Raw genomic sequence first — 19,186 nt, 5'->3', positions numbered from 1 at the left:
TGTCTGTCTGTCTGTCTGTCTGTCTGTCTGTCTGTCTGTCCGTCCGTCCGTCCGTCCGTCCGTCCGTCCGTCCGTCCGTCCGTCCGTCCGTCCGTCCGTCCGTCCGTCCGTCCGTCCGTCCGTCCGTCCGTCCGTCTGTCTGTCTGTCTGTCTGTCTGTCTGTCTGTCTGTCTGTCTGTCTGTCTGTCTGTCCGTCCGTCCGTCCGTCCGTCCGTCCGTCCGTCCGTCCGTCCGTCTGTCTGTCTGTCTGTCTGTCTGTCCGTCCGTCCGTCCGTCCGTCCGTCCGTCCGTCCGTCCGTCCTACGCTGATTCAGTAGCCCAAGTTATCATGGGCCACTAGGTATGTGCTCGAAGTCAGGATGCTGTCGTGGTGGTTCCATCGCTGTTGTTCAAGCTTCGAGATCTGACATCTTCGCGAACTGTCGTTATCGCGCCTTATACACCAACCAAGTGACCCGAGTTGTTTAACAGGTTTGGCAACTAAGCATTTGCTCGAATTCGTAACGTCATCGTAGCCGTTGCATCGGCGTCCTTCTACCTTTTCAATCTGACTCTAGTCATGCGGTTCGTCGTCATACCATCGTCGTCATACAGTCGTTACGCATTCTTTCGCCCACTAGTGTTGTTATGCACTCGTGTTCTTTGAATCCCTGTCATTCCAGCTTTGTGATTTGACTCTCGTATTCACGTCGTCGTCCCGCCTTCTGCTAATAGCATGTGGCACAAGTTTCTAATGGCTTGGGACACCAGGCAAGTGCTCGTGGTCGTGATGTCGACGGGTTTGTTCTATCGTCATCACTCTTTCATTTGTCGTTGTATAGAGGTCATTCTTTTTTCCTCATTCTATCTTCGTCCCTGCGTTAGTGTCACGTGGTCGTCGTCATGCTGCCATACTTATCGCGACCTTGGCAGTCGAGTGCCATAAGAAAGCGGTAAGATATCGGGAATTTGTTGCATATACCTGAGTAACCTCTAAACAGTAACCTCTAAACAGCTCAGAGTAACCACTAAACATGCTAAATAAACGCGACTCCAGGATTGTGTCATCACATTGCTCGAATGCTGATCGCATTGCCATTGACTGTCATCGTGAAATAACTTCTGCTATACTTTATAAGTACTTATAAGCATAAAATGAATTCAAAGCAGCACAAACTGACGGTGTTTAACAGAATCGGCACCCACCTCGGTGGCTTAGTGGCTGTGGTATTGCGCACCTAAGCACGATGTCGCGGCATCAAATCCCGGTCGCGGCAGCCTCATTTAGCTGCGGGCGCAATGCAAAAACGCCTGCATCCCGTGCATTGGGGGCACGTTAATGAACCCCTGGAAGTCAAAATTAAGCTACATTCCTCCACAACGACATGCCTCGTAATCAAATCCTGCTTTTAGTGCGTACAATCTTAGAATTCAAGTGAATTAAAGAAAATCAGCATGTAGTACGGTAAACAACATCAGTGATGGCTAATATAATAAAGTCGCTCATATCTGCTGTTAGTGATGCATTCTTTCGTTCGCATATGTTGACATAATAAGACATCGGGTGGGAAGTTGCAAGATGAGTGCACTTTCGCGCACCCCGAACATCATATTTATTCCCAGGCGTTCCACACAGCGATTAGATTTGGGCAAATATTTGAGGGAAATGAGTTCCACGGCATAATCTGATATTAAAAGTTTGCGAAACACTGTCTGCAAGAAAACAGCTTCAATAGCCTCTCGGAAAGCTTTATTTATTATTATTATTATTATTATTTGCGTTTGCAAGCGGCAACACGACATATATTCTTTCACAGTAAAAAGATCGGAACGACATTAGTTTCTTTATTACTCTTCGCAATTCCCCAAATGAAATAGAAGGATCTATTTGCGCCCCCTCCAAGGGTATAAATAAAGGCAGCCATATTTTAGTTTTCATGAAGTCATTTTCTTTTCAAGCTTAGATACTCTGGTGGCTGTATTGCCAACAGCCATGAATTGCACGTGCCACTGGTTCTAGTACAATTTATTAGCTTTTGTTGGCGATCGGCCAACCACATTGTAGTACAGCGGTTCAATGCGGACTGCCTTCTTGCAGGACGCAGCGCACCGAATGCGAAATGTCATCGCAGAAAATATTTTTAAAAAAGAACATATTTTTCATGGGGGAACATATCTACAACAATAAAGAAAACGTGTACAAGCTCATTTTTACTCTGTCGTTGAGGCTTTTTATTTCTGTTTCTTCTCTCTAACTCTGCCGTCAATCAACGTCAGCAGTGAAAGGGAGAGTGTTCGATAACGGTCTGCCATAGAAAAGAAAGATATAAATAATAGGCGCAGGCCACAATTCGAGGAAATATCTTTTCCTGTTCGAAGCCACAACTTCTGGCTGGAAGATAGAAATATATATGTCTGGCTTGAAGCCCATTTAAAAAAGAAGTGTGGACGCCAGTACTTCAAGGACAAAAAAGGCTGGGGGTTTAGCTGGCCCAAGTCCACAATGTTTCTATGAAGCACGCCGTAGCTAGATACTCTAGATTAATTTTGGCCACATAGGGTTCTTTAACGTGCACCTAATGCACGGTACACAAGCGTTTTCGCATTTCAGCCCCCTTTGGAATACGGTCGGCGCTGTCGGGATCGAACCCGTGTCCTCGTGCTCAGCAGCCCCATGCCATAACCACTGAGTCCTTGCGGTGGGCAATTCTGAGTACAGAATGGAGAAGTGTAAGAAGGCAGGCAATAACAATATTGCCGTCGTTGGCGCCTTTCTGCTACACAAATTCGAGTGCACTCATACATCAGAAAATACTACGCCAGGGAGATCTCTCAAAATCGGCAATGCCTAAATAAGGAATATTTTTAAGAACCGCGAGTGCAGGACCTATAGCCACATTCAGCGTTTATTTATTCAGAACCAAAGAAAGAATATGGCTGGCCGTTGGTCTTTTTAATGCATAGTTGCAACCGCAGCCTCTGTAATGGGTGGTAGTTCGGCCGGAACGAGTTTGGTTACAACAAGAGGGCTTACTTAGTGCTTGTTTATAGAGCGGCTACTGCTCGTGTGTGTGCGCGTGCGCGTGCGCGCGCGCGTGTGTGTGTGTGTGTGTGTGTGTGTGTGTGTGTGTGTGTGTGTGTGTGTGTGTGTGTGTGTGTGTGTGCGTGTGTGCGTGTGTGCGTGTGTGCGTGTGTGCGCGTACGCGTGTGCGTGTGCGTGTGTGTGTGTGTGTGTGTGTGTGTGTGTGTGCGTGTGCGTGTGCGTGTGCGTGCGTGTGTGCGTGCGTGCGTGCGTGCGTGCGTGCGCGCGCGCGCGCGACGATATTATCAGCCCCAGTACTGCAGTCTCTTTACTGCAGTCTCCTGACTCGCAGGCGTCTGTTGTAACTGAGTCAAGACGGGATGCCTCGTATTGAAAACATTTGTAAGGTTTTTCAAGACGATCAGCTTCTTTGTTTACGAGCATGCTAGCAAGCGAAAGTTTCATAATGTTTATTTGCTACTTTGTTTCCTTTTTTTCCTATTTATATTTTGTTGGATACGTGTGAGTGTTTCCTCACCAAGGATTGTGAAAGACATATTGGAGAGTTTCTCTAAAAGCAGTTCACAGACCCTTAGTCTTCTATTTGCTCTATCGCGATAGAACGCGGGGGTAGCGTGGGAGGCTGTAATGGTGACGGTGGTCATTGAACAGAACGTGTTTCCGCTCGTTTGTCGATGTTGTATTTGTGCTCTCGAAATCTCCAACATCGAAAGAAGGAGGGGCACAGCTGTGATTCTTACATCTTGTCCGACGCTGATCTTGTTGTAGTAGCAATCCCTTACATCCGACGACGTTCTCACTAGAGTAATGGATGGAGAAAGCTTACTGCTCTTGCAAGAAAACCTATATTGAAATAAATTGGAGTGAAATACCCTGTAGACACGTGGAGTAATGAGAGATTCAATTAAGATCAAAAATCCCATACCTTTTATAACAACGACGGTATCTAGAAGATGTCATATAGGCTGAGGTTGGTGGATTTTGTGTTTTCAGTCTTTTATCAGCACATACCAGTCTACCGTTTCGAGTTACACACATTGAAGTTGCTCTTTCAGTTCGATCAGTGTCCTAGCCCGCAGAATATAATAAATTGTGAGGAGTACCTACAAATAATAAACCTAGGGCATATGTAACCAGTGAGTGTCAGCTAGAGTAACCATGCATGAATGTTAAGAAAGTACAAAGCAATGTCGTCTCATTTTCTCCCAATAATATAACCGCCATTTCAGGCAATCTTTTACAAAACAGGCGATAAGTGACTTAAAAAAAGCAAACACAAAAAAGGCGGGAGGGGGGCAAAGATTTTGACTTTTTTTCAACCGGGCTATATCTTTATCCTTTTCAACACGGACGCTGCCATATATAGAACGTGTTTGATTACTGCACATCTTGCTGCGAAGGTTTGTTTATACAAACCTGACGCCTCTAGTAAACAAAATGAGATTTAAATAAAGCCGTCACCATATCTTGCAGCTGCGTGCAATCTAGTAGTGATGCAAGCAATAGAAGCCTTTAAAAAAACGTTCTCTCTTAAGTCTCTCTTCTGTACGTACGTCGATTTTTAACAGAGCTCTTGTTATGTCAAATAAGCTAGATTTATCTTTTCTTCTTACTTGCAACGTCAGTAGAGCCGGCGTTATGTTACGGAATAGGCAAGTTAGAAAAACTCAAGCCTAGAATAGCAACAACACTTCCAGACCCGCGCCATGAGCAAAGGGTCTCCTCAATCTCCTGATGGAAATCCAATATGTGCGCTGTGGGCCCGAGTGGCGGATATCGATGATAAGCACGTGTGTAGCAATTTTTTATTTATTTCCTATACTTTGCACATTCGTCAGTGGCGCAGTTCGTGCACAAGCACAAAAATAATTTTCTCTCCTCAAGGTCATGTCTTTTCGCATGACCGCTTCGTCTATTTTAAAACGAAGCTTTCTTTGCTGGTATGCACACATGTATACATACGAATGATAGGACACGCGAAACTAGCATTTCATTTTTTCTACGTTAGGGCCAGGGTCCGCCTTTCTTCAGGGAATACAGGTAACAGAAATGTGTGCTTCTTAGATACAAAGATGGTATAAGGGACATCCGAGCACGTGCTCAACATCTATCAGTTGCAATATCACCGTAAATGTGGCCACAAATCAATAAAAGTGATAAGTGTTGCATGTTGCTTCCATGCAGAGCCTCACACTGGCCTGAACGGTGTTTCAAGAAGTACCACCACGAAGTTAAAGGTCTGACATTCTTTCTTCATCTCGCCAGTACGAGCTTTGAAGTGCCAACCACTTCAAAGCTCGCACTTAGCTAAGAACCTTAGCGGGTCAGACTGCCCCGCTAAGGTTCTTAGGATTGATTAGTTGCTGGCTCTACCGGAATAGCGAGCTATTCGTGTGGTTTCCCCATATTCAGAAAAATGATCGAAAATCACGTCCGACACGAACTTCACATGTATGCGCCGAGTTCATACAAAGCTGCTCTTAAGGTACCAAAGGGTGTTCAGTTTTTCCTGACACCAGCTACTTCCCAAATGTATAGCTTTAGCGTTGATAGATGGAACGACATTTAAGAAATGCCTCATTAAACCTAACAGGCGTTGTCGCTGATCACTACAAATAATCTCGCTAAACCCTAGTTAACACAGAACGACAACTCCGCACCACGCCCGCCATGAGTGCTTCTGAAATCACTTCGCTTAATAACTATGGGCAAAGAAACAAGACTGGAATCCACACAAAATAACCTGAAGAATTGCTCCATGAAAAAGTTGTCCTTACGTCGTCTCCACAACGTAAAATCGAGGCTTCCGTTAAGAGAATACCGCCTTCCAACAACATAGACAATTTCAGCTCACTAAATGATCCATATAGCAGGTGGCAGGTCTTGTTGGGATACTTAATAAGAGGTACAAATCAAAGGTCGTACAGGTCTACGCCCCTACATCCAGTCATGATGACCAGGAAGTCGAAAGCTTCTATGAAGACGTGGAATCGGCGATGGGTAAAGTCGAAACGAAATACACTGTACTGATGGGCGACTTCAGTGCCAAGGTAGGCAAGAAGCAGGCTGAAGACAAGAGTGGGGGCATATGGCATAGGCCCTAGGAATAGCAGGGGAGAGTTATTAGTAGACTTTGCTCAACAGAATAATATGCGGATAATGAGTACCTTCTTCCGCAAGCGCGATAGCCGAAATGGACGTGGAGGAGCCCGAATGGCGAGACTAGAAATGAAATAGACGTCATACTCTGCACTAACCCTGGCATCATACAGGATGTGGACGTGCTCGGCAAGGTGCGCTGCAGTCACCATAGGATGGTAACAACTCGAATTTGACTAGACCTGAGGAGGGAATGGAAGAAACTGGTACATAAGAAGCCGATCAGTGAGTTAGCGGTAAGAGGGAAAATAGAGGAATTCCGAATCAAGCTACAGAATAGGTATTCGGCTTTAAATTAGGAACAGGACCTTAGTGTTGAAGCAATGGACGTCAATCCTATGGCCATCATTAAAGAGTCTGCAATAGAAGTCGGTGCCAATTCCGTTAGACAGGATACCAGTAAGCTATCGCAGGAGACGAAAGATCTGATCAAGAAACGCCAATGTATGAAAGCCTCTAACCCTACAGCTAGAATAGAACTGGGAGAACTTTCGAAGTTGATCAACAAGCGTAAGACAGCTGACATAAGGAACTATAATATGGACAGAATTGAGCATGGTCTCAGGAACGGACCAAGCCTAAAAGCAGTGAGGAAGAAACTAGCAATTGGCAAGAATCAGATGTATGCGTTAAGAAACAAAGCTGGTAATATCATTACTAACATGGATAAGATAGTTCATGTGGCTGAGAAGTTCTATAGAGATTTATACAGTACCAGTGGCACCCACGACTATTATGGAAGCGAGAATATTCTAGAGGAATTTGAAATCCCACAAGTAACGCCGGAAGAAGGAAAGAAAGCCTTGGGAGCTATACAAAGGGGGAAGGCAGCTGGGGAGGATCAGGTCACAGCAGATTTGTCGCAGGATGGTGGGCAGATTGCTCTAGAAAAACTGGCCACCCTGTATACGCAATGCCTCGTGACCTCGAGCGTACCGGAATCTTGGAAGAACGCTAACGTAATCCTAATCCTTAAGAAAGGGGACGCCAAAGACTTGAAAAATTATAGACCGATCAGCTTGCTGTCCGTAGCCTACAAAGTATTTACTAAGGTAGTCGCAAATAGAATTAGTAACACCTTAGACTTCTGTCAACCAAAGGACCAGGCAGGATTCCGTAAAGCCTTCTCAACAATACACCATATTCACACCATCAAACAGGTGATACAGAAATGTGCGGAATATAACCAACCATTATATATAACTTTCATTGATTACGAGAAAGCGTTTGATTCAGTCGAAACCTCAGCAGTCATGGAGGCATTACGGAATCAGGGTGTAGACGAGCCATATGTAAAAATACTGAAAGACATCTATAGCGGCTCCAGAGCCACGGTAGTCCTCCATAAACAAAGCAACAAAATCCCAATAAAGAAAGGAGTCAGGCAGGGAGATACGATCTCTCCAATGCTATTCACAGAGTGTTTACAGGAGGTATTCAGAGACGTGCATTGGGAAGAATTGGGGATAAGAGTTAATGGAGAATACCTCAGTAACTTGCGATTCGCTGAGGATATTGCCTTGCTTAGTAACTCAGGGGACCAATTGCAATGCATGCTCACTGATCTGGAGAGGCAAATCAGGAGGGCGGGTCTAAAAATTAATCTTCAGAAAACTAAAATAATGTTTAACAGTCTCGGTAGAGAACAGCAGTTTACTATAGGTAACGAGGCACTGGAAGTGGTAAGCGAATACATCTACTTAGGGCAGGTAGTGACCGCGGATCCGGATCATGAGACTGAAATAATCAGAAGAACAAGAATGGGCTGGGGTGCGTTTGGCAGGCATTCTCAGATCATGAACAGCAGGTTGCCATTATTCCTCAAGAGAAAAGTGTATAACGGCTGTGTCTTACCAGTACTCACGTACGGGGCAGAAACCTGGAGGCTTACGAAAAGGGTTCTACTTAAATTGAGAACGACGCAACGAGCTATAGAAAGAAGAATGATGGGTGTAACGTTAAGGGATAAGAAAAGAGCAGATTGGGTGAGGGAACAAACGCGAGGTAATGACAACTTAGTTGAAATCAAGAAAAAGAAATGGGCAAGGGCAGGACATGTAATGAGGAAGGAAGATAACCGATGGTCATTAAGGGTTACGAACTGGATTCCAAGGGAAGGGAAGCGTAGCAGGGGGCGGCAGAAAGTTAGGTTGGCGGATGAGATAAAGAAGTTTGCAGGGACGACATGGCCACAATTAGTACAAGACCGGGGTAGTTAGAGAAGTATGGAAGAGGCCTTTGCCCTGCAGTGGGCGTAACGAGGATGGTTATTATTATTATTATTATTATTATTATTATTATTATTATTATTATTATTATTATTATTATTATTATTATTATTATTATTAAGTGGTCCATATTTCTAACGTGACATTGTCTGAATCCGAATCGCCGGTCCTAGCTCCCGGTTTAGATTTATGCCCAGCAACTAGTGGCTATAGTTAGTTCCAGCTAGTGAAGGACTTAGACAATTTCACAGGATACTTCAGGCTACGCGAATTTTTTCACGAACCACCAGCGTCCAATGACTTGCGATTTCGTGATGACTAGAATCCGGCAGCACAACGTGACAAATTTCTTTATTTGTACAGTCAACAGCAAACGTTTACGGGATGCGGTTTCCATTTAAAAGGTGAATTCCTGCACTGTTATGGCATGTCACTTCGTATTTAATGAATCGCTGTATAGGTGGCGAAGGCTACTACATGCTGGAACATTTCATTCGAGGCCGTGTGATCACGCTTCGCGAGAATTCAGCTTCGTGGCAGATCCTGCGTCCCGTAAACTTTTGCGGTTGACGGTACATTTCGGTAATAAAACAGAATATCATGCAAGCTTACGAAAAACGAACTTCATTCAAACAAAGCCTGATAATTCCTAAGAGGAAAGCCATATAGACACTGCATGCTCGCACAGGGATCATTATCGCACCAGCCGATAAAGGTGGCGCCGTGTTGGTAATGAATACGAATTGATGATGTTGAAGCGCACCAACAGTTGCATCAGAGATATCCTGATGAGAGCCTTGGCAACAATCGCATGGGGCATTTTAAGGAAATTATTGCTAATAGCATCAGGGAACTCGTCAAAGGCGGCAAAATTAGTGAGGCAGTGATACGCTCACTACTCCTCATCCCCTTTCCCGGGTGATTTCACATCCTACAGGATATACACAAACAAAACAATCCGGGTCGCGCCGTCGTGTCTAATATCGGCACTGTCGCAGAAAAACTTTTCAGCTTCGCGGACAGCTTCGTAACATCCCCCCCCCCCCCCATTTCGCCACTTTTTCTTTATATCTTAAGGACACTAAGCACTTCATATCTGATGTCATTGATGTACCTAGCCGTTGAAACAACACTCTTCTTGGTTCACTATGCGTAGCACTAGAGCTGGCCTCGCTTTATGCTAACATTCCGCATAATGACAGCATCCGTGTGGTATTGCAGGCTTATGACGATTTCGATTCTAGATATAATTATGGAAAGTATACCGCACTACCCACATTACTACAGTTACTCCTCACGCTAAACTTCGAGTTTGATGGCGCACACTTTGTACATGTAAGTAGAACATCTAAGTGCACGTAAATATGTCCTAACTGTGCTAACATATTTATTGGCCAATCAGAAGAGAAATTGCTTGGCACATGTGAAATAAAACCGCTGCACTATACAAACGTTTTAATGGTCACGTATTGATAATGTGGCCGCATGGAGAAGCGGAAATACTATCCTTTATTAGAGACTTCAAGAATGCTCGCCCATGCATCGCTTTCTCGAATCATACTCTAGCATATCAATCAGTTTTCTTGACGTCTCAGAGACCCTATATGCTAATAAATTGACGACTAAGCTTTTTAGGAAACCCACTGCTAGCCATCAGCACCTTCATTTCGAAAGCTGCCCTCCAAAACATCACGTGACCGATATTCCTTATATCAAAGCTCTCAATGTGGAAATATTTGTTCTCCAGATTCAGACTGTTGATAACTGCAACAAGCTTCAGGATACACTCACCCAACAAAAAAAAAAATATCCGCCTGAAACTGTTGACGATGCTCTCAAACGCGCCGATGGAATGGACCACATGCAACTTGTTAATCCAGACAGCTGTGCAACCGTCACGTATTAACCTAGTTCTAACTCATTCGACATCACCATCAAATATTAACAGCCTTCTTCAGAGGCATTACAACTTACTCTTGAAAAGCAATTGCCTCAATTCCATCTTTTCCGAGGTCCCACGTGCCGTGCAACACAGATCAGAGGACTTACGCGGCTCACTGACGTCATCATAGATGCCGCCCTCAGCTAACACTGGCAGTCGTCCTTGTCCCGCCGAAAGATATGCGCCCACATGACCGCTGCAGACGCAGTAATGAGCACAGCCTCAAATTTTAGTTTCAAAATAAAAAGCGCCTTTGACTGTAATCTAGTAACGTTTTGTACATGCTGAAATTCCCCGTGTGCAAACTTCGGTACATCTGACAAACCAAAACCACTTACAGAGTGTGACTGAACAATTACAGGTCAAATGGCACAAGGCTTCCTAATGTTCTTCTCTACAAGGGCGGGAAAATTCACGCACGGCCACTCCTTTGATTAAACTAACAGCAACTATACTAGAATTGGGTTTTATTTCGGACCCCGAAAGAAAAATTCGTAAGTCATATCTTATTGATAAGTTCAAGGCTGTGCCGTCGGGCGTAAACGAAAGCCCAGGCAAGCTAACATTTCTAGACACGCTAACAATTTTTAGTTCCAACTTCATTACAACCTAGTTACCCTTTCCATGATAATGCTACCGAATTGTTACTTGTTGTCCCCATTATATTCATTTTTATTTAGTGTTGCTTATGCTGAATGGAAGCGATCTGCAAAACTTATTACTGCTATTGACTTGATTACATTCTTACGGTCAATCGATAGTGGTGTAGAACTTGCTCGGAGGCCCCCTATACAATGCATTTATTAGAGAAACGCGCATTTTGGTGAGCTGTATTCGCTGAAGAAGGCCGGGCTTCAGCCAAAAAGTCAGAAAAGTTAACTGTTTATAATGAACCGGAAGAAAGAGGGTTAACCAAGTGGCCCGCTTTTTGATTAATCATGTCATAATAATTCAACAAAGGAAGACACCAAGGACAACATACGGGGAATTGTACTCACTAACTGAATTAAAGAAATGATAAGTACTGAAAATGAAAGTGGATGAAAAAACAACTTTCGGCAGGTAGAGAACGATCCCACGTTTTCGTATGCGAAGACATGAGACCACAATATCTTATCGTGGGAACACAATGAGTTATCGCACTTTCCGAACCTCAGTTCTTATGTGGTACGTGCTCTGTCATCCTTAGTTATAAGAGATTAAGAATATTCAGAGGAAATAGACCGCCCAGTTAGACCAAGAAATGAAAAATTTATTACGTCGAAGCTTGACTGCCTAGCAAGTATGCACGAGCATCATAGATAGCAGCCATTGTATATTGCCGTATAGGTTTAAAATTCAGTTCGTAGAGTGAAATTTCCTACTGCAGTAATTTTCTGCGAGGTACTATTCGTCTTCAGTATATGAACCTTTTAGAATATACTATTTTGGTGTATTTATTCAGCATTTTTTTTCTTTACGTGGTTCATTTCTTTACATTTCCTTTCTTATCGTGGTCGCTGTATATAATGCAATAGGGCGATAAGAACAAATTTTCTTGGTTCTATGCGCATGCGAGATAGCAACTGGAATCTGATTTCAAGACCACTTCAGAGCGCTTCCATACACCATACGCAGAATAGCCTGCAGCTATCTGCGCTATAGCCAGTAGATAATAAACCTCAAGGAGGTTATGTACTAAAATTACTTGAGCGAATGAAGTGACCCGCGGCCATATTGCTGGGAACAAAAGAGGGCAGGCCCAGCATATAGCCAACTGTGGAATACTCGCGGCACTCGAGTGCGTTTTCGGATCCCCAATCGAAAATTGCAAGCAAAATATATTTGCTTATCATACACAACTATTTTGATTGCGATGAGGTAATGTAGTTACAGTACTAGATAATACTACATTCATTTTTTGTGTGCCTCAAAGGGTTTCAATGATTAGCTTCTTTTACTGGGTAAGTATCCTTAATTAAATTATGGGGTTTTACGTGCCAAAACCACTTTCTGATTATGAGACACGCCGTAGTGGGGGACTCCGGAAATTTGGACCACCTGCGCTTCTTTAACGTGCGCCTAAATCTAAGTATACGGGTGTTTTCACATTTGGCCCCCATCGAAATGCGGCCACCGAGGCCGGGATTCGATCCCGCGACCTCGTGCTTAGTATCACAACACCATATCCACTAAGCAACCACGGCGGGCGGATAAGCATCCTTTGACCAGCTCAAAAGTGTAACGCTTTGCAGCTGCACAAGAATGCGTAATCTTCGAAGACGTTTGATCGTTATAATAGTGTAAATGTGGATGATTGGTAGTTTTATAAGCAATTAGGTACAAGTTAAAGCAAGAAAAAACAAATTTATCACACAGAATACCCATAGGGACACATAGGGTTAAATAGAAAAGGCATGTGGAAGCTCATAGAAGGGGTGGGCCCACTTAAATTTGGGGGTGGGCAAACTTGACATTTGGGGATGGGCCAACTTGCAATTAGGGAGTAGGCCAAGTGAAACTTGGGGGTGGTCCAACCTAAATTTAGTGGTAAGCCAACATGAAATCTGGATTTCGGCAAAAATAAATTTAGAGGAGGTGCAACTTCAATTGGAGGATGGGCCAACTTAAGTTTGCGGGTCCGACAGCTTGATGTTTGGGTGTGGGCGAAATTGAAGCTTGCGGGTGAGCCAATTTAAAATTTGAGGTTGGCAAATTAAATAAGCCCATCCCCAAATTTCAATTTGGCCAACCCAGAATTTCACTTTGCTTGCCCCTGTTAAACGCAAGCTTCCCCATGCATTTTCTGTTGGACCCAATGCATCCCCCTATGGGCAGTCTCCTGGATCAATCTTTATTGGTTTAAATTCTTTCCAATCGCTTATAAAGCTACAAATCATCTAAATTTACACAATTATTGCGAATAAATGTCCTAACTTCGCAAGTTACGCATATTTCTGCAGATACAAAGCACTTCACTTTTCGCGTGACAGAGCTGAGGTACTCACCAAGGATTGTTTACACAATAATGGACTCAAAATTTCAAAGAATTCCACATCTGCTTACTAGTACCCACTAGTACCTAATGCTCGGTACATCAGCGCCCTTGTGCTTAAGTTCTATTACAAGCAGACACATTGCGGTACGTGCAATCATACAGCAAGCGTATTTGAGCAGCCTCACGTGCACTGCAAGCTAGCGGGGAAATACCACCGCAACCACACGCAGCGACGCACCAATTAGTATTTAAGGAGTAAATTTAATACCGAGACACGAGTAATGCAGTACATCATGTGCGTGCACATTCCCAATAGTTCCCAACTGAAGAGAAGGTACACCCTACAGGCGGCCGTAGGCAAACAAAGAGAAAGGTGTACTTACAGGTGAAATGCTATTCGCGGCGTCTCGTGAAGACAATATGCGCAGCCGAAAGCAATGCGCTATTTCACCAGGGCCCATAGGGCTGCTGCAATGCTCTAGAAAAGCATGCCACAATTATTAAATACCATTACAACAGCAGTACGGCAGCACACTCCGTGTTCCTCTAGGACTACCAACCACTGCGGCACGGGATTCTTGCCCCAAGCAAGATTGTGGTGACCAGCTTCACTTTTGGTGAGCCACCTGGGCGCAACTTATCAAATACTGTATACTCTGAAGCCTGCCAGAACACATGCCGGGGAGCTTCAGAAGATGGAGCTTGACAAGGGCATAACAGGCTGGGCGCCATTCATCCTATACCTCGCCCTACTAGCCTGTGCGCACATTGAAGACGAAAGCGCCCATGAGAAATACCCATCTAACGAATAAATAAAAGCTGCTGATGGAAATCGAAGGTAGAAATGTGGTAATAATATTCTTCTTCTTTCTAGTCTCGTTATTATTAACTTAATATTCACATTATTATCATCACCTCCACCACCCCCTTTCCACTCTGCGTCGTGTGTCCTTCGACACAGCACAACTTTTTTGTTAGAGAAAAGTGCGGTACTACAGTAGTTAGAGCGCCCGAATTCAGGCTTTTAATGCGATTAGCATGAAATATTTCACGCGCTTTCCTGTGTTTATCCGCATCTGTAACCATTAAGCCAACTTGGCTCATATTGGGTAGCCCATGATGTAATGAATGGATCATCAGGCTGCCGTGGTGAAGCAACTGCGTTCGAAATACATCGTTGAACCGACTTCGGTCTCTGGGTATATGAAAGTGTGATGAGCCACTCATTAATAAACCTGGGTATACGCCCCCGGGTACAAGGTACCGGGTATGTGGGTATGTGGTATGTGGTATGTGGGTATGTGACCCGCACACCAGGGTCAGATAAAGGGTGCTCCTCCCAACCTCAACGAGTCGGCTCACGGGGCTGCGCGTGAACTTGCCCACCGCGCTACCCTCGACCCATCGGAAGCCGACTTCCCAGAGAACAGGGACACGCCCTCCACCTACAACGAGATTACTAAACACTACTATCTCAGCCGTAGAACCTACTTTGTTCCTCATCCGCGCCTCAATAGAGCTCAAGCATTAACGCTCCGTCTACTTCAAACGAATACCTATCCCAATCCGTCGCTTTTACATAAAATCTATCCCGATATTTACACCAATGCTACCTGCCACGATTGTGGAGAAATAGCCACGTTAGACCACATGCTCTGGCGGTGTGCCCGGTCACGCTCTATCATCGCTAACAGCTCGGCCAGATGGGAGGCGGTTCTCCGGAGCCCTCTTCTGACTGACCAACTCTGGGCTGTCCAGCAGGCCCACGATGCGGCCGAGAGGCTCGGCCTTCCGGTTCCCACGTGGGAGCGGTCCGCTTCGTGAAGACTCACGACCTGCAGGACTTCATTAAAGTTTTACCATACCATACCATACCATGTGGGTATGTGCAATGGAGCCTCTTTGATGCCACGTTCGGTCATGGGATATGTGCCGCTCTTCAATGAAGAAAAAAACCTTTAAAGTTTGTCTGGTGCTGGGCGGAATCAAACACCGCTACATTATATATATACATATATATATATATATATATATATATATATATATATATATATATATATATATATATATATATATATATATATATTCAGACAAAATTGCCGGAATGTGTGTGTGCACACACGCTCTACACGTGGACTTCGAGGTGGTGGCGACGTCAGATGGCGCAGCGTGCCCAGGGGAAAGCAGGAGATAGAAACCCAGCTTCATGCACGTCTCATATAGTACGCGTTTCGGCGTGGTCGCTGCGGCGTATCGCAACATTTTTTGCAGTGCTAATTGCATTAACCTCGACGTTCATCGTGAGATGGGTTCTGTTTGAAATTCTTTACACGAATAAGAAGACTGGTTGGCAACTTTACTGGCACCGACTATTCCTCGTCCGAGGAAAAAAACAATAAATAAAAGCACGAGACGCACTCAAACAAATTGAAGACACTTAGATAGCACGATCATTTGCTAAGTTGCAACTACGAGTAAAGGAAGATGTAGCAGATTCGAAAGAAGCTCAGGTACACGAGTGCGTGCAGTTGCGCAAATAAGAGAAAGTACAAAAAGACTCGCAAAACACGCACAGAAGTTGAAAGTTTCGCAGACAAGATGGCTGACGTAGTTAGAATACCTATGTACTACAACACATGCATCGCACCACAAACACAAATGCCAAACTCAAACATACACAACACATATATGCCCTTTTATATTTAGAGACAGAGAGTCTGATTATTAACATTCTGTTTTAATTAGCGCTGTTCTGCTGTCCCATTGTTGGCCCCGGGGGAAGTAGGGTGCTCTAGCAGCATACGTTGCACATCATCTACGTAGCTGCAATGCCTCTTCGGAGAATGAGTTGTTGGATTCCAGACAGTCACGCATGTATGCGCTGTGCCAAGCCACAAACGATACAGTAATGTCGCACAATTCCTACTGTAGCTCAATTTTGACACAGAACCCACAACCAAATGTCAATACAACGGGCGATTTCACTATGAGCAAGATGGAGATTGATTGTTTTTATTATTTCTTTTATGATGAATTTTCATGCGCCTGTTTTGCAAGAGCGCGTTGCAAGCATACCAGGCATACTGCAGTGCACTGGTTTCTACCGTGACGCTCCTTGCGCTTCCAGCGAGCGCTTCTTGTGTGTTCAATATCCTGGCTTCATGTTGCCGCAGTGGCATGAGCTCGAAGACATGTAGTGACAGTTTGTAGGTTATTTTTTCAATTACGTTCTCCGCCGTAATATCAGCTACGTGTGAGTTCTACGTCAGCAGCACAATCCGACCAATCGCTGGCATCTTTTTGGCAGGCCGCCACAGATAGCATTCCCTGTATTCCGGGCCAAAAACAACTCTTCGACTTCAAACAAATATCCGTCCACCATCGAAATTTCGATAGGCCAATACCACGGAAATCCAATTTCACATATTTCTCACCGTGAAGTAGAGCGCGAGCTGCACTACAAGCTAGGTTTTCACTTTTGTATGCGACCATAAAGTAGGTTTGAAGAACTTGGTATAACATAACTTTACGACACGACGGGGTATAGCGTGCGTCCTCGCGTTAGCGTATTCGCAGGTAGACAGCTGAATAAATATAGTTAGAATTCACTGCTTTGTGTTTTTAGTCATCGTGAATCCGTCATGCGTCGTGCTGTCTCGCGAAGTTCTGTTTAAATCTGTTTACAAACCAACAGAAACTAGCATAAAGCCGTCAGCCGTGGTGGCGCAGTTGGTTTGGCTTTGCGTAGCTAAGCCCGACGGCGCAGGATCGAATCCCGGCTGCGGCGGTCGCATTTCGATGGGGGCGAATTGCCAGAGCGCCCGCATACCGTGCAGTTGGTGCACCTCAAAGAACCCCAGGTGGTCAAAAAATATAAACTCGATGCCCCGCACTACGATGTTCTTTATAATCATATCTTGGTTTTGGCACGTAACACCTCAGAATTTATTTTTTAGCATAGAGGATTGAGCCCGAGATGAGGCAGCAGGCAAGCAGGCTTAGTCAGAGCGGATCGAATCGTTCGCCTTTTCCGAGAAAGCTCTCAAATATCTCATCACGCTTGCTGGGCAAAAGAAGCATCTGAGATCGGAAAGCGGTAGTACGCGGAAACAGAGAGCGCAGTACGTCAGATTTTGAGGGCGCTGCCACCGCTACGAAAACGCATCCATGGGTGGCAATGGGAGAATAGCTTAGTGTTGGGGTTCGCAGCGCAGCGCTTCAACTCAGTTGATGAACAAGTGGAGAATTTCAGAGGCAGCCCTGTTTGCCAAACAAGCACTAATGAATGCTCTACTGAAACGAAGTACGAGCTTGCAAAAAGAAATACAAGAAAATTATGCTGCTTCTTGTGAGTCCTCAGGCGTGAGTTTAGAAAATACATTTCGCTTGCCTTGTCCTTACATTATATTTCTCCATGTATCACTTTTCGCATTGCGATTCCTTTGCTATCAGTATGTCTCCGGTGTGTTCTTATTTCGATCTGCAGGCTTTGATTACCAACACTCTCAGATTCCTCTCTTGTTGCTGCTTGCTGCAGGTGTCTTGCTTTCTATTAGAGCCTCCACTGCTTCTATTCTTCTTGGACAGGCTAAAATACAAATATTTTATTGTTGTTGCTGACCCGTTGTTCATGCACAGACCATTTTCTTACGCATTGAAGATCCCTCCCTTTCGCTTTTCTTCAGTGGAATCGCTGCAATGGCTACCGAAAGAAGGGTTGTCTGGGCAGCGCTTGCTCGAGTGATGACAAATATATTGAAATGTTCCTTCGGCCTATTGCACAAGACAGGCCCAGAATGGGGCCGGTGGAAAAAAAAACACAATCAGTGAATACAGTGAACAAAAGTTCGGCAACATGTGCTCCCCGGCAGCACGTGAAGGCAAAAGCTCGCTGCACACTTCATAACGCATTATGTTATACTATCGGAGGGGTCAGACTTCTCGCAGGACATAACGCGCCACAGTGTGAAGTAAAGGTGTGGCAAGTCGTTGTCCGCGAGCTTCAGCCTCTTCTCTTCGTTACTGTCTCGCATCGTCGCATTGCTGCTTTCGCAGTTCGGCTTCTTCGGCTCGTTTTCGAAGATTAGCAGCGACTTCGAGCGCTCGTATAGCAGAGTCAGATTCACGCCAACAACGTTTCTGTTCCACTTTACGTTGCATCTTCTCAGCGGGGCGAAGCAGCACTCGCGGTCGAACGCTTCGCTCCCGCTGATTTCGTACGTCGCATCTTGTTTCTCGCTTGGCGAGCATCTTCGCCCGAAACGTACTTCCAAAGGGGGTATGCAATGCTTTAGTGATGGTTCGGATGCTTCTCGTGAACTTGTTCTTTATTGAAAGGTGTGCTGTTCTGTGTGTTGTATGGGTGACTTAATGAATGCACGCGCACTGTTCGCTTCACTTGGCTGAGCGCTTGTCGCCTCTACTTTAAGAAGGCATAATCCATTGCATCTTTGCTTGCTTACAGGGTATGAGCCATTGCTGACGGTGTATTTTTTGTACCACTCGACCCGACGCAACGTTCTTTAGGAATGAGCCATAGCAACGAGCCACTCAAGGCTTTCGCCTTAAAGATAGAGTCAGTGCATCAACTTCATTTCAAGGTATGGATGGCCTAGATGAGCGAAGATGTTTGCTTTTAATGTGCGTACTTGGCAACCGATTAATCATGCGTATTTGTAAAATCAGCTGAATAAAGCGCTTACCTATTGTCACCGCATGACGTGCTTTGAATTTTCATAATCCTCCGCCCAGCAACACTTGGTGGGGGCGAGGCCAAGTAATCGAACGTTGTTGCACCTTGAAGCACCAGCGTCACCTACACAAAACCAAAGTTGAAACACATAGCAAGTTTAGGCATA

The 19,186-nt window shown here is 44.8% G+C and overlaps 1 protein-coding gene across 3 annotated transcripts in view; it reads right to left on the bottom strand.

Moving 5' to 3' along the window:
* Window positions 1–19,186, bottom strand: part of LOC129385056 (uncharacterized) — a 298,581-nt gene that overhangs the window by 88,553 nt on the left and 190,842 nt on the right. For all 3 annotated transcript variants that reach the window (XM_055070963.1, XM_055070962.1, XM_055070961.1), the window contains one exon: window positions 19,031–19,143. In XM_055070963.1, the coding sequence (XP_054926938.1) occupies window positions 19,031–19,143 (113 nt within the window). The remainder of the gene's footprint in view (window positions 1–19,030; window positions 19,144–19,186) is intronic.

This window comes from Dermacentor andersoni, chromosome 5 (assembly GCF_023375885.2).
Source record: "Dermacentor andersoni chromosome 5, qqDerAnde1_hic_scaffold, whole genome shotgun sequence".
Classification (NCBI taxonomy): domain Eukaryota; kingdom Metazoa; phylum Arthropoda; class Arachnida; order Ixodida; family Ixodidae; genus Dermacentor; species Dermacentor andersoni.
The sequence above is the reverse complement of the archived record's forward strand: the minus strand, read 5'-3'. Positions and strand labels throughout refer to the sequence as shown.